This window comes from Hemicordylus capensis, chromosome 3, assembly GCF_027244095.1.
Source record: "Hemicordylus capensis ecotype Gifberg chromosome 3, rHemCap1.1.pri, whole genome shotgun sequence".
Classification (NCBI taxonomy): Eukaryota; Metazoa; Chordata; class Lepidosauria; order Squamata; family Cordylidae; genus Hemicordylus; species Hemicordylus capensis.
This window is the reverse complement of record NC_069659.1, coordinates 31,403,960-31,420,514: the sequence shown is the minus strand read 5'-3', so window position 1 is coordinate 31,420,514 and position 16,555 is coordinate 31,403,960. Positions and strand designations below refer to the sequence as shown.

The 16,555-nt window shown below is 43.8% G+C and overlaps 1 protein-coding gene across 5 annotated transcripts in view; it reads left to right on the top strand.

Moving 5' to 3' along the window:
• The window catches only part of LOC128351432 (protein NPAT), a 39,152-nt gene extending 23,151 nt beyond the window's left edge, over positions 1–16,001 (top strand). For 4 of the 5 annotated variants that reach the window (XM_053310973.1, XM_053310971.1, XM_053310972.1 and 1 more), the window contains exons 12-18: positions 4,664–4,792; positions 6,905–8,530; positions 10,611–10,726; positions 10,826–10,928; positions 11,270–11,327; positions 12,363–13,476; positions 15,442–16,001. In XM_053310973.1, the coding sequence (XP_053166948.1) occupies positions 4,664–4,792; positions 6,905–8,530; positions 10,611–10,726; positions 10,826–10,928; positions 11,270–11,327; positions 12,363–13,476; positions 15,442–15,519 (3,224 nt within the window). In that variant the 3' untranslated portion in view covers positions 15,520–16,001. The remainder of the gene's footprint in view (positions 1–4,663; positions 4,793–6,904; positions 8,531–10,610; positions 10,727–10,825; positions 10,929–11,269; positions 11,328–12,362; positions 13,477–15,441) is intronic. The other variant, XM_053310974.1, reaches the window with a different exon arrangement.
• Positions 16,002–16,555: the final 554 nt, after the last annotated feature.

Here is a 16,555-nt window from a genome sequence, read left to right as displayed (position 1 = left end):
TGGCAGTACCACCCCAACCTTTGGTGGCACCACCGCATGCACAGCCTCCAGGGAAATCAGGGGGCAAGAGAAAGAGGAAATCGATCCCTCCACCCTCGGAACCACCGTCTTCTCCAGGAGACTGCAACATGGAGGGGATATCTTCTGAGGAGTCAGACTCTGACGACCTCAGCAGGAGGTCTTATCCACCATCAGATGTGCCACCTAGGCTTTCTACTTCTCCTACAGGGGAGTTGAAGGCGTATCATACTCTTATATGAGACATTGCAGAGGCCTTGGGGATGGAATTGAAATCCCCTGACAATGAAGTTGTAGACCCAGTATACAACATGATGGGCAAGTCAAGGTCATCCCACCCAGTGGCCCTCACCATGATTCCAGCAATTACTAAAGCAGCCAAAACATCATGGGAATCATTGCACACAACAGTACCGACACCAAAACGTCTAGAGAATTTATACAGGATATGTGAAGAAGAGAATATGTACCTGTTGCATTATCCAGCTCCCAATTCCATGGTTGTGGATTGTGTTTCAACGTCCCTAGGAGGACGCCACCATACAACTCCGGGAGATAAGGAGGGACGTAAAATTGATGTGATGGGAAGGAAAATCTATTCCACAGCTAGCCTGGTGATTCGGATAGCCAGCTATGCTTCCTGCATGGCACGTTACAGTAACCTAATGGAAGTTTAATGAGATCTATGAAAGAACCATGGCCGTAACTAGACAGCAGTTGAGCACCTTTAAGCATCTCGTGGAAACGGAGTCGCGCACGATGGTGACAACAGTGAGCATGCGCCGCCATGCCGGGCTTCGTTCCACATCACTGCAATAAGACATGCAGGAGAGAGTTGAGAGTTTGGCATTTGATGGGAAAGGCCTTTTTCACAATGATACAGATTCTACTATGGAATCGTTGAAAAAATCCAAATTCAGGGCACGAACTTTTATGGCATCTTTGGGCCAGGCGGGAAATTCATCAAAGGGCCTCTCCTTCACTCGCCAAAGACCCTTCAAGTACCAAGATAGGAGAGACTTTAAAAGGCAATATAGACCATACCAGCGGTCTAAAGGCTTTAACCAAAAGACAAAAAGCAATTCTACACGTCCAAATAAGGACAAACCAAAACAGAACTTTTGACGGGACTGTCTGTCCACTGCACCACCAGTCCTTCAGACACAGCATGGGCTCCTTAACACCCACAGAAGCCGGTCATACCAGGACCCATACCATCAGTTCTGTAGTTGCCAGGAACTCCATCAAACTGGCAAGCCATGCCCAAGCATGGCACAACATAACATCTGATCAGTGGGTACTGAGGATCATTCAAACAGTCTAAGCGCTGGAGTTCAGGACCAAACTGCCGTTCTCCGGGTTGACATATACCGCAGCCACAGAAATACTACAGAGAGAGAGGTGAAGGTGCTGTTGGAGAAGGAGGCGATTGTTCACGTGCAGTGGCCGGACAGGCTATCAGGCTACTATTCCCGCTACTTCCAGATTACGAAAAGGGATAGCGGAATCAGGGCGATAATGGACCTACGGGTTTTCAATGATCATATACGAACCAGGAAATTCAGAATGACGACGCTACAGGGTATTCTTCCATTTTTTGCCCAGGGTGCATGGGCAGCTACCTTAGATCTGGACTCATATTTTCATGTAGGCATCCAAGAGAACCACCGCAAGTATCTCCGGTTCACGGTGGGGGATCGGATGTATCAGTTTCAAGTTCTACCCTTTGGACTCTCAACAGCACCAAGGGTATTCATCAAATTGATGGCAGTGGTGATGGCCTACCTGAGGACGCAAGGGATGTTGCTCTATCCATACTTGGACGATTGGCTCCTGGGAAGCCACAGCAGGGATCTGCTGGTCAGACAGATACAAGACAATGTCCACCTGTTTGGGGATCTGGGGATCAATGTCAATTGGGAAAAATCAAACCTCATCCCCGAGAAGCGGGTGAATTTCATAGGTGCAGTGTTGGACTTCGGGAACAGAAGGGCATATTTGCCACAAGACTGCATTCAGCAGATACATTCGCTTATTCAAAGATTTGTGAAACACCCAGGACAACCAGCGGTACAGATTCAGAAACTGTTGGGCCTGATGGCTTCCTGTGCCACCACGGTTCTGTACACTCGGTTACACATGCGCACATTACAACACTGGTATCGGCGCAATTTCCATCCCAATGTGGACAGCCAAAGCAAGCGTTTAAAAATCCCACAAGTGGTCTTGGGGAATTCGAGTTGGTGAATGGAGCCCGACAATCTGACATAGGGGGTGCCGTTCGAACTGTTGACCCGGAATCGCTGGATAACGACGGATGCGTCGTTAACAGGTTGGGGTGCACATTGCAGCAGACATTGCGTCCAAGGAACGTGGACATAACCCCAACTCCGGCAACATATCAGCTGCCTAGAACTGATAGCGGTGTTCCTGGCATTGAGGACGTTTCAACCTCAGTTGCAAGGGCCGGTGGTCCAAATAGCGTTGAACAACACGACGGTAATTGACTATATCAATCAACAAGGAGGGACGGTCTCCATATCATTATGCCTCCTTGCTCAGGGAATATGGAATTGGTATGTTCGTCAGGACATCTACCTGACTGCACTCCACATAAGAGGTGTAGACAACCACTTGGCCGACAGTCTCAGCAGAGTTGTGGATTACAACCAGAGGCACGAGTGGGAGATAAAGACATCGTACCTACAAAGGATTTTTGAAACTTGGGGAGTCCCCATAATGGACTTATTTGCAACACATGCCAACAAGAAGTGTGCAAGCTATTGCTCACGTGCAGGCATTGGAGAGGGATCCCTGGGGGATACGTTCCAACACACATGGAGTGTGGGACTTCATCTATTCCCACCACTGCTGGTAATAGGATGGGTGTTAGCGCAGATTATTCGGGATAGGGCGAACTGCATTCTGCTAACACCGTGGTGGCCGTGCTGGCCATGGTTTGCGCCACTTCTGCAGTTATCTCAAGGGACCTATCACAGATTCCCTTAAGTTCCAGATCTGCTGCAAAGAGAGCACGGAAAGGTCTGGCACCCCGAGGTTCACACCTTAAAGTTGACAGCCTGGAGGATCGGTCTATGAGGGACATCCTACTTAACAGTAGGAGACAGTCCACGCGAAAGAATTATGCTAGCAAGTGGAAACGTTTCAAAACTAATATGAAGGATAGGGGGGTGAAGCTCTTACATGCCACTCTTTGAGACGTATTGCGTTATCTGACTTCCTTGAAGCTTAGAGGCTTAGCTAATGTGTCCATCAAGATACATTTGGCCGCCATTTCAGCTAAACACAAAGGTTGGGATGGGACGACTGTGTTCTCTCACCCAGAATGCAAACGCTTCATGAAAGGATTGAATAATTTATATCCACCTATTCGGCAGCCAATGGAACAGTGGAGTTTATCTTTAGTACTGTCTGCATTAACGGAAGGGCCGTTCGAGCCTTTGGCAACTACACCCCTCAGGCTACTTACATTAAAGACTGCCTTTTTGGTAGCAATCACGTCCGTGATGCGGGTGAGTGAGCTGACGGCCCTCCGGGTAGATAAACTATACTCAATTCTATCCTCATAAAGTGGTCATGAGACTGGGCCCATGCTTCCGCACGAAGATTGTGTCAGACTTCCATATTAACCAAGAAGTCGTATTGCCTACCTTCTTTCAAAATGCTGAGACGCCCTTAGAGTTGGTACTTCATTCCTTGTACGTGCGAAGAGCCCTCTTGTTTTATTTGCAAAGGACACAGAGTTACAGAAAGACTAAGAGACTCTTTATTGGATTCAAAGGAAAAAGTAAAGGTTGCCCAATTTCACGCCAGCGCCTAGCTCATTGGTTGGTGGAAACTATTTGACTCGCATATAAGTGTCAGTGTGTTGCCCCACCAAAGACTGTATGTGCTTACTCAACTAGGGCATATGCGATCTCCGCAGCCCACTTGTCTGGCATCAGTATATCCGATATCTGCATGGCGGCCACATGGTTCATCAGGCATTATGCATTAGATTTGCAAATGGCTAGAGAGGCAGATTTTGGGAGGAATGTCCTTAAAAGGGTGTTAGCATGAGCATGGGTTACTGCACCCATCTCCTAGAGGAAAAGCTAGCTAATCACCCATTCCTTATGACCACAATGAATCACGATCCAGATATACAGGTTGCTTACCTGTAACTTAAGATCTGCAAGTGATCCGTTGTAGTCATAAGCCCCTCTCGGCCGTCCCCACTGCAGTACAAACTAAAGAAAGCGGTGGAGAGTAAATTACAGTTCATCTTGTGGATCGTCACCTTGGGATCGTCACCTACGAGAAACTGGAAAATGGACACCCCAACCGCCTCTTTTAACAGCTCAGTACAGCACGTGCAGGTGGGAGGGGGCGTCACGAGGAGCTAATCAATCAGCCCATGAGGTCACTGCGCAGGCGCAGAACCCATTTCTTATGACTACAATGGATCACTTCCAGATCTTAAGTTACAGGTAAGCAACCTGTATTTTTGTTTTAATGTAAACCACCCTGAGCCATTTTTGAAAGTGTGGTATAGAAACTGGGTGGTGGTGGTGGTTGTTAATACTCCTTGAATCAAATTGAAGCATCCCTACAAGTTATATTTGCTTGTTTCATTTCAAAACAGGTAAAACCAAGGGTAGTAGAAATGTTTCTCATGGCATTCCCATGCAGAATGGAGGAGCAGAAAATGTAATCCTGGTGGATGAAGAAAACTTAGATGCCCTTGAAAGCTATATTTCAACAAAAGAAATCAGTAAGTGCTTCTGAAACATTTTGCTTTCTTTGATACTTGCAGAATGCTCTCTCATGGTTTCAAGGGCTTAGTAGGCTGACTGTTTACACACTTATTGTGCAGTTCATAACACATGATGTGATTGTGATACCTGCTGGAACCAGGGTACATGTTAAAATGGTCATGGCTGGAATCCTATGTACAGCTAATAGGAAGTGAATCCCACTGAAATCTGTGGAACTTCTCAGTAAACATGCGTTACAAGTTGGTTAAATGAGATTTGTGTTTCTACAAAATTTGAGCATTTCATTCAGAACAGAAGCATTGCTATTCTTTATATAGCCTTATGTATTATTTATTTATCATATTTTTATACCGCCTGATATGTACATATCTAGGTGGTGTACAAAAAAAGATAGCTGCTTGGCATTAAGCCAAAGTAATGTTCTCCTTTGCATAATATAACAGCTTAATGTGATTGCCACTGCCAGCTGTTGGCTTTGAAGTTTAAATGCCACGCTGATTACAAGTCACTGGAGATGGAAGTGACTAGAGGTGGAAAGATATCATTGTACTTCTGTTTCTGAACTGAACTGTTTTGGAGCAGAACACTGGCCTAAATTAATTTTTTTTTAATACAGTTGTGTTTATTTTACTGTGGTTTTATTCTTGTATTTGTTTTGTTTTGAACTATTTGCAAGTCTTGAGACTACATTTTTTGGACCATACAGTGGGTTATAAATGTTAACAGCAATAAAATAAGTTGCAGGCCCCATACAGTGGTGCAGCCCCATGAATCTTGGTCAAGTCAGTAAAGTTCAGTGACCCACTGCTTCCCTCAGTGCACTACTGTGGTTCTCCCAATGCTGGTGGAGCCTTTTAAAGGCAAACTGTCCTGCCAGCCCCAGCAACCTCTGGGAAGGTGCACAGGGAGCACTGGCAAGTGGTGTGCTTTCTGCACTTTCCCCATAGAGCTCTTTAGAAGGGGAAAACAGCCAGATGTTTCTGTGACGCCTTATATTTACTATTTTCAGGTGACTAATATGATGACTGGTTTATAAAGTTTGTCTTTGCAATCGATTCAAAATATTTGCTTTTTTAAAAATCCATTTGTTAGTGAACATATGAATAATGGCAAGAAGAATCATTCTTTGCCCCATAATTAATCTCTTAAATTTTATGCTGGTCAAATAGCAAAATAAAATCATGATGATGATTCTCTTAAATTTGCCAGCCAAAAGATCTCTTGTCTTCAGGCAAAGTACTAAATCACGAGAGTAATTGCTCTCCCTCCTGTTCATTGGGCAGCCTATATTTCTTTCCATGGGATAGGTTAGATAAAATCTGCTGGGAATCTCTGTGCCCAGGGCAAGGAGCCTGACCCTCTTGCCCAAGTCCATTTCTCTGCCACAGGATAAAAGGCAAACCTGCCTGGACAGAAGACAACAATGTCTTATCAATAGAGAAATCCTGTTCTTTTTTCCTTGGGGGAGGGCAGATTGTCATTTTCATATGAAAAGCAGAGTATTTCAGATGCTGAGTGATGCTGGAGCAAGGTTGGGTGTGTGCGCAGAGCAAGACAGTTCACATAATTATAATTAGTGTTGGAGATGCCCCCTCCCCTAGTTTGGAAGCTGTGCACACTCCTAGGTTTTGATTGTCAGTTAAAACCAAGGCTGAAGGCATCCATATGATTGTGTGCTAAGCAACAGCTGGGTCAGAGGGCTTATCCTCCTACTTCATTAAAGACTTAGGCATTACTGCTGGATAGGAGGGCGCCCTCCAGCCCAGCTACTGCTTAGCACACGGTCACTGATGGTGCCTCCGACCTTATTTTTAACTGACAGACTATCGAAAATTGGGAGCACGCACAGCTCCCAGACTACTCACGATCACGTGAACTGCCCATCGGACCTTGATAGGTTACTGCAGGTGTTTGCTTTCTGCTTGCAACGGTGTAACATACTTTGTAACCTTGTTTTGGCACAGCTGTGGGTCCCTCCATCCTGAGCCCTTGTGGTGTTGGCATAGGAAGTCTCAGGATCCCACAGGAAGCAGATTTTGACTTAAGACTAGGGGGCCTGGACTAATTTTAGATGTATAAATTTTCACCAAGAAACTGTTATGTTGCAGGTGATAATTCCCAAGAGACTCTGTCATACACGGCTGATCATTCGAAAGAGACAGCATGTGTCCTGAAAGCTGATTACAGTAGTGGCGATGTAATCTTGGAAGAACATCTGAAGATGCAAAACGTAGTAGCTAGAGAGTTCACAGGAGACTCTGCAGTGGGGAGCGAAATGGATTTGGTTGTGACAGGAGCAGATGACCAGAGAAGCAAACACAGAACTAGCTTTGAATCTGAGCAAAACCATATCTCTGGCCAAGAGTTCACCGGACACCGTGTAGGGACTTGCAACAAACAAGAGACTACAGCAAGAGACTGTGGAACAGATATGGAAACTGATAAGGACCTATTATGTCAAGATGTTCAAAGCTTACCTGGCTTGTTATATGATAACTTGGATACTCCACAGAAGTCCCTGTCTGGTGGAGTGGAGTGTGGCTCATTGCCAGATAATTTACTGTCTGAAAAGGCAAACGAAAAAATGCTCTCTCTAGCATCCGATCCCAGAGATATGCTGAAAGGAATGAATGTAGCCATTTCTAGCCATTCAGTAGATTCAAATAAAAATCTAGAGCAGATAACAGAAGCATCACCTGTGTTTCCTGTATCTGTTCAGCAAAACCCTAACTGTCATGCTCACTCTGATTGTCAAGACCAGAATAAATTGGATTCAGATTCTGCTACAGCAACTGTTGTTGATGCATCAGATACAAATGCTGTAGAGCTCCAGCTTGAAGTTGTGGATACTTCCAACAGTCCTCTTTCAGATGATCCATCTGTGCTGGAAGAGCCTAATTCAAAACATCCAAACCAGAAACCGGAGGATTCTGAGATGACACAGACAGAAATGCAGGAGCCATCATCTTCTACAAAAGCCGATGCTGATAGCTTATTTCTGTCTCCTGACAATGAGGGACATACAGAACCACCTTCTGAAAACAACCCCACCACATCCATTGTTTGCCAATCTCCTCCAGAGCCAGTGGCAGAATCAAATTCAAGGAACAAAGTTACTGGTAATGTGTCATCTAGCAGTCAAGCTACAGATATAGATCCCTCCAGTGTAGTTTCCCTAAAAATCATTATCAGTGACGATCCATATATTTCATCAGATACTGAGCTAAACAATGCAGTTTCCAGCATCACTGGAGAAAATTTGCCAACGATAATATTGTCTTCTCCAGCTAAATCGCCAGCCAAACTGACAGGAGCATCCAGGTGCTTAATTTCAGAAGATGTTGAACGAACTGAGGATTCCACTTTAATAGAACAGAATGTGCTTGTTCTTAGACCTCAAGATTCTGTTGTGAATACACTCAGCGTACCAAATGAAGAGTGTGCCGTTCTTTCCATTGCTGGAGCCTCAAATGTTGCCAAGGATGGGGGATTTATACAACTGATGCCAGCCACAAGCACCACCTTTGGTAACACCAACAGTGTTTATATTGCCACATGTGTGACTGAACCAACAGCTTTGAGTACAAATGCTTCTTCATCAAATTTAGTCATGTTGCCTGGCAATTCCACATCTCTTACATCACAGATTCCTGCACCACAGCAGTTACGGACTCCTCCTAGAACAAACAACTTGTTTGCTATGAACCCACCAATGTCTCCAAACTTTTCACAGGGTAACTAGTGGACAGCAACTCTAATACAAACTTTTGTGGGTCTGAGTCAATAGTTGGTTGCTTTAATTTGAAAGTACACTAGCACTTAGATGTCAATATGCTCTTACACTTAAAAATAACATGATAAAATATTTGCTATTCAAGGATGGCTTGTCCATGAAGCAAGGTGTGGTGACTGCCTCAGACAGCAACTGTGTTCTGGGGTAGCGAATGCAGGTATCCTGCATCCTCCTGTAGGTGACACCATGCCAGACCTGTTACTGCTCCCTAGATCCTCACTGCCCTCTTCTTTCCCCCGCCCCCAATCTTGTGGCCTGGCCCTGCCCTCCTGACCACCAGCAGATGGGGCCAGCTCCTCTTCCCTGCCCATACTTCCTATTTCTATGCCCCCACTTCCCAGAAGGTAAGACAGGGATTTTAAACTGAGGAAGGCAAGAAGGAGCATCCTGCATAGCGAGTCAGCTCTTGTTGCCACCATTGCCCTGACAGTCTTGCTTTCCCCCTCTTCTCCCCACCACACCTTCTTCCAGCAGGCTTGTGTTCTGCTCCTTATTCCCAGAATGGAGCGGACAAAGCACACAAGTTTGTTGTTTGAGGGGCAGGGGAGAGAGAAAGCTATTGTCAGGGTGGACTACTGGAGTCTGGAACTAGCCACCTCTTTGCTAGTTCCAGTAGTCACCCCACCCCAAACAATTACTTGATCACTCGCTCTCCCCACCCCCACACTCCCGATGCCTTCCCCCAACAAGGGAAGCAGCATATTTACTGTTTCTGGATTATCTGAACATAACAGAGTATCAGATGGTTACCTGACAACCCCTCTCCCCACATAGTATATCTCCCAATTTCTTGCAGTCTGCCTTTTTCTGGCAGATCTTAAAAGATCTTTTACTAGACTGCAGTACCTAACCAATAGTTTGTTGCCTGGCAAGGTAAGCAAAGGAGCCCCTCCTGGAACTGAAATAAATGAGGAGGCCTGCTTGCCGAGGAATAGTGGTGCCCGTGTGGGGTTCCCACAAAAACCAGGGCATCTTCATTTGTTCCTGTCAGAGGCGTTTCTAGGAGCATCTCTGTTACATGTGCAGAGCTTCCCTCAGTATTTTTCTGCTGCCACACAAAGCAGTGACCGTGTCTTGGGACACATTACTTCCTCCACATATACCTAGGAGAGGCCAGAGCACTTCGTGTGGGAGAATTTACTAATACAATATTTGCGGGGGTTCCGTTCTACTACTACCACAGATACGGAAACCACAGATACTGGTTATTGGGGCAGTGGGATTGCATGGTTAGGTTCCCGGAGAGTAAAATTGGCCAAAAATTGCCAAATGTTTTTTGGCCTCTTTTTTGATTAAAATGTGGTTAAAGGCTCTAGAAATGTAGGGGGGGGGAGTGGCCTACCATCCTCCATGGGTCCCCAGCAGTCAAGCAGTGCCCACAAGAGTAGAAAATTGGCCAACCTTTGTCTGTTCTTTGTTTTTTGTCAAATACGAGCCATAAAATGGCTCCCGATGTCAAAATGGAGGCCAGAAATTACCTCTGAGGTAATTTCTGGCCATCCCAGACCCGCAGATACATGGATTTAACCCCCTTTTAAGCTTTCCCTCTCCTCTCTCTCTCGCTCTCGTATACCGAGATCAGGTGTCTATTACCCTACCACGGATACGTGAAACCACAGATAGTGAGTCCGCGATTAACGAGGCTCTCCTGGATATGAGTAAGTTCTCATATATTAGAAGAATATATGAGAACCCTAGAGAACACACTGTCGGTAACTTGCTATTTATATACAGTGCTGCTCTTCACGGCTAGATCTCACAGTATTGTGGTTAGTGCTGTATGTATTTACTACACATGATCTGCTCTTCCTCTAAAGAGCTTAGGGCAGCTTATATTTGGTTCCCAAGTATTCTCTTATCTGGGCAGCTTGCTGAGCCAGACCTGGTTAGCTTTAGCAACAGAACTGTGTTGGTGCCTTCAGTCCATTCTCTGATCTTAATATGGAGAGAGACTATCTGTGAGAGCTCTCTGAAGAAGTACTAAAAACTGTTGCTCACATGTGAGTCCATTAATTTTTTAGGTTCTGCCATTATAATTGCATCTCCAGTCCAGCCTGTCTTGCAAGGAATGGTGGGAATGATTCCTATATCTATAATGGGACAAAGTGGAAATACATTCTCAGATCCTTCCCGGCAGGTAAAGTGCCTACTATTTGATCTCCATAGTGTCATTCTTGGGCTCGAAAGTCTTACAGGCAGTCTTTAATATGTGGTGGCGTTTTTTCACTTTTCCAAGGTCCTGCACATGCCTGTACAGACTTCTTTGGGCAGTGGAGGTGTCCCAAAGCTACCTCTCCCTCCCAAATCTCAGAGGATCCCAAGAAATAAGTCAAATGCAGGTAAGGTGGTGAGATATTAAATCAAGCCCAGAGGTATTTCTACTTGGAAAGCATTCATGGAGTGCTGGTATCAATCGGATTTCCTCCCCACTCCCGGATACTCCTTATTTCTGCAAATTAAAACTATTGGGCTACATGATGCGTAGCCCTCTGTCAATGGCTGGGGCTGTTATGTTAGTTCACAGACAGTCCTGACAGTATAGCGCCTGGTTGCCCAACAAACAGCCTGGTTGCCCAACAGCCTGGTACACTTTTTCTTCCATGTGGTGCCCCCACCTTCTTTGAGTGTTGTCACTGAATATAAACAGCTTTTAACAGTTTCTTTCATACTGAAATTTTAGGAAAGCTGCTGCCTAGTGGATCAGAGCCTGTCAATCGTCCTGGTTCTCAAGTGCAAAGGTCAGCCAAGATACGTTTTATTAAATATGTATATTTTCTGCTCCCAAGATCTCCAAGCGGGCAGTCACATGGGGAAAGGATTGAACTGGATGATCACAGATATGGCCAGCAGTAATGCTTTTTAGCCATTGCGGTTGTGGGAGTGTTGACAAATGTACGATCACTAAGTTGACACAATACTTCTTTCCATGTGTGTTTGGACTGTGTGTATGGAGGAGGAGTATATACCATAATGCTTTCTTCTTTTCACACCACAATTGTTTTCTTCCTAGTTTCTTTGAAACCTTGGCTTACAGCAATGTAGTGAATGGAAAATTTCCTGCATCTGTTGCCTTCTATCTGCTGTTAACCTCTTTAGGTGTTAAAAATAAGAGCAAACTGCTTCTGACTGGAATTTTAATGACAGTCTAGAAATATTGATGGCTAGAAGAAAATCTTTTTATGCATACAACAAATATTATATGCTGGTTTGTGAAATAAAGTCAGTATGGCATAATATTTAAAGTGTCAGACCAGGGAAGCACAAGTTCCAATCCCCAGCCAACCATGAAGCTCATTGCCTGAACCTGGACTAGTCCTTACCTTTCAGTCTAACCTCACAGGGCTGTTGTGAGGATAGAGATAAGTGGGGGCAAGGCAGGGGGGGGATCTTAACACATCACCTTGAGCTCCTTGGAAGGAAGGTGGTGTAAAAGTAAAGTAAAATAAAACAAAAAGCCATAGAAGGAGAACTTCAGGTCTGTACTATTTTGTATATAAACCAAAATTACATATATTAAATTTGTCCCATTTCTCTGTTTGTTCTCCTGTCACTTCAGTAAAGCAGATGTTGAGTTGTTTGATTATAAATCTTGAATAAGAGAGGATGACCTCTTAAATCAACATGTTTGGTATTGTAGATTATTAACTTGTGCAACGAGCTTACAACATTGAGCAATAACATTTAAAAAGCTGTCAAAAAATTAATGGAAGTGGGTGGTGCTATAGAAGTGATAGTTCCTGACTGCCAAATATTCCGTATTGTTTTTCTTTCAGAATTAGAAACCCAGACAGAAATGCTTGTGTAGATTTGAAAAAGGAGGAGAGTGTTGCTGTTGAGATTGCAGATTCCAACTCCAAACAAGGTGAAAGCCACAGAAGAGTGCTTTGCTTTGATAGCACTCTGCCTACTCCATCAGGAAGCACTCAAGCATCGCAGAAAGAAAGGAATGAAAACCCTTTACTTAGCTCTCCTTATGCAGTGCCTTCATCAGCTAAAATTCAGTCCACCAAGAGAGAGCGGGAGAGAACTTTGCCTAGAATTTTATGCAAGCCTGATATTAGTAGTAGAAACTCTATGAAGGAAATCCAACCTGAGAGGAAGAATTCGGGTCCAGGACTGGCATCAGATGTGCTGAGAAAGCAGACAGCAAATAAAGAGAATGAATTAGAAAGGAATGTTGACAAAAACCCCAAAAATCAGGAGACGGCAAGCCTAACAAATGTCCAACAAAATATTAGTCTTCTTAATGAGAAGACCAGCTCCTCAGCACAAGAACTGACTAAAAAACAGGGGCTCCAATCAAATGCAAATAGCAAGAATTCAGGAGTTTTGCCTTCAAAGGAACCAAAGAAGGACCCGACGAAATCTCCCATTCAAGCCCACTGCTTGACCAGCCCATTAACTAAGCAAGCTGTGGAAATGTTACAAGACATTCAGAGGCACAGCCCTGCTGGTAAACTACCTGAAACCGGGGACTTGCCAGTGCCACGCACACCTTCGGGAACTGGAGATAGACTCTCTGACGATACTTTTGATATAATAAGGACACCGACGTGTAGACGGTACGGTGAAGATAGTACGACACCAAGGATCATGGTTCCTCCAGCTACTCCTGACTTGCCAGCGTGTAGCCCAGCAAGTGAGACCAGTAGTGAAAACAGTGTTAGCATGGCGGCTCACACATTGATGATACTTTCGCGAGCAGCTATTGCAAGGACTAGTACAACTACTCCTCTAAAAGACAATACTCAACAGTTTCGATCTTTAAGAAGCGTGGCCAAAAAAAGGAAGCAGGAAGACTTGATTGAATGTGAGAAAAATTCCCGGACTGCCAGTAAAAAAGATCTTCAGAACTTTACAGTGCCGATAAAAAAGAAGAAAGTAAAGGTAATCAGACTGCATATTTTAATAGAATAGACCTCACTAAACAGTCCTAAATGGGGAAGCGATCCTTTTTACTTATCGACAGCTATTATGAGTATATGAATTGAGGCATAGAATTTGCCTCAACAACCTATCAGTGTTTTTATGCTGGTCTATAATTAGTATGAGTGCTTTTTAAGTTCCTGGACCTGTATGATTTAGTATTTTGTATCTATGAAAGTGTGGCATCATTCAAACTCAATATATTGTGTCCGGTATTGAATCATATTGAGTTAATAGCTGTTGATACAGGAGAACCCCCTTATCCGGGGGGAGGGTGGTGGTGTTTCTCTTCTGCGGCAGGGTGAGGGAAACCACAGATAATAGAGTATTAGGGCAATGAGAATTGGGGGTTTAGATTCCTAGCCAGCAAAAAATTAGCAAAAAAACAGGGCAGAAATTGATGGGAAAGTGCTCTACTGTGCTCTGTGTCCCCAGCTGTCCAGCAATGCCCCCAAAGTGCAGAAATTTTCAGTTTTCTTTCATGAAAAATTGCAGGGTTTTTGGTTGGGGTTTGTTTGGTTTTTTTGGAGGGGTGTGTGTGGGTGTTTTTACAAAAATGAGCCAGAAAATGGCTCCATTACTTAAAATGGTAGGTGGAAATGACCTCAGGAGTCACTTCCACTCACCACCAACCTGCAAATACATGAGTCTTAACCCTTTGGTTGCCAATTTTTCGCATGTATACCGGAGTCGGGTGGCAATTACCTGACCACAGATACACGGAACTGTGAATGTCGGCTCTGCAATTAACGAGGCTTGCCTGTACAGTGAATAATGTAAGTGTTGCAATCTGATCACTGTTCCCTCTAAGGCATGCGCATGTGCGCACACACACATTTGCTGATGTCCGCTCAGTTAATTTTAGATCCCGCTCAGGTTGAATCAGGAAGGCCTCACTGAATGCACATGCGCACACCAGTGTTCTCTCTTTTTCATCTGTGTGCGGAATTAGTTTTGTTCCAGTATCAAGGCAGTGTGTGCACACATGCATTCAGAGTGGGACCTTCCCAATTAAACCTGAGTGGGATCTAAAACTAACTGAGCAGACATAAAAAAAATGTGCGAGCGTGCACACAAGCGCCCGCCTTAGAGGAAACAGTGGCACACACATGTCCTTGATACTGCCACTCAGAACAAAACTCATTGCATGGACAGATGAAAAAAATTAGAGAGAACACTGAATCTGATACAGAATTTCACAGGATATGTTGTAGCTATGAGGAGAAATGCAGTTCTTTAGATAAGAATTATTTTGATGTTCAAAGGAGTTTAAAAATCCTGCTAGACATATCCAGTAATATTTAGCATTTATATAGTGCTATTGTGTACAGACTGCTTCATATGTACTGTTTTGTTGTCGTCATAACAACTCTGTAAGGTAAATGAGTAGTATTTAACATTTTAACTGTTAAATTCTTGATTTGCTTTATGCTATAAAACAACCTAGAGACTTTGGTAGTGGGCGGTATACAAATTTATAAATAAATAGTACTAGCTGATCTGGCGCAGGGCATCTATGTACAATCGGCAGCTGCTTGCGAACTCTCGCAAAAGCTGCCACACATGGGATTAGCAATGGGTAGGTCTAAGATAGATAGATAGATAGATAGATGATTATCGCCATATTGCACGAGGGATCACGGCTCAGACTGAGAGGGAATGGCTTACCTAAGGCCACCTAATGAGTTTATGGCAGAGGTGAGATTTAAACGGAGGAGTTTCTGATTTAGCATGTCAGTCCCTTAGCCATTACACCACACCAGCCTTCTGGACGCACTTATAGTAACCTTTCAAATCCCAGCCATGGTTACAGGATTGCTTTTCAAACAGAATTCTCAGTGTTTTTGTGACTAGCATGTAGCATAGCTCAAGGACTGTTAAGCACTTTTATTGTTCGTTTTAATAAGCACTTTTTCTTTCTTTCAGCAAAAGAAGCTACCAGTTTCCTTTCCAGCAGGAATGGATGTGGATAAGTTCTTACTGTCTTTGCATTATGATGAATAAGTTAACTTGAGATCAGGTGCTGCCTGGTGAGTTTGGAAGGAAAAGAGAGCCAGTTGTCTTCTGAGGGCTAGGATGCACACTCAAAAGTTCCACTTTATGCAAGCAAGTCATACTGGTTCTGGAAAAATGTTGCTAGTTTATAAATAAAAGTTGGTGGATCTGTTGAGAAAGCACTTAAAGTGAATTGGCTGTACATTACGTTTGCACAGTTATGCTTAGGCTGCTGTAAATATTGTAGATATTAAAGTTGTAAAAATACTTTTTTATAAGCAGCTTTATTTATTTTGAGAAACATTACAGTTGAAATGAGAGGCTGTACAAAAACTGAGATACAACTTTGGAATAGAATCCAAGATCACAGCTATGCAGTGTCTTCTTTGTGTTCACCATAGGAGTCTTTCAAAAGGATAACTGCAGTTGATGGATGCAGAGATGAACCAGAGTTGTTGGCAGATGTAATAAAGTTATATCAAGCACAATAAGATGTGTGTGGATCCATTTGTCCTTTTGCTTGTCAAAGCACTTAGATCTGTTTCTCCAAGAGGATGATGTATTGTACCCTTGCATACCATGATTTTGGCATTTGTTGGTTTGAGTTTCTCCATTGCTTTGCAGTATCTCAGTGTGCATCAACCAGTACCACTACTAAATTAAATATTTATGCAGTAGCTCCTTAAGGTAACTCAGGAGCTGAGTCTGTAGTTTTTATACTGTGATTTTAGATTTTCTCAGTATCTCTGCAGAAACCCTTAAGCTTGTTACAGTCTCACTACAGGTGGTAGAGCTTTTCCACACAGTCTTAAGTTAATAGTACTGCCAGTTTAGTACAGCTTGGCATCATACAGACGGAGTAATCTTGTGCATCGTAGAGTTACATGGCTTTCCTCCTACACTGTAGTCCTTTCAGTGAAGGGATTTCTATTCCTAGATCTCTCTCACATTTATAGCCCCATGATAAGTTGATTAGATTAAACATCAGTGTTTGCTCTGAAGACTGATGTACTTTTATCTTAAGCCTTGCAGCCTGTTTTACAGC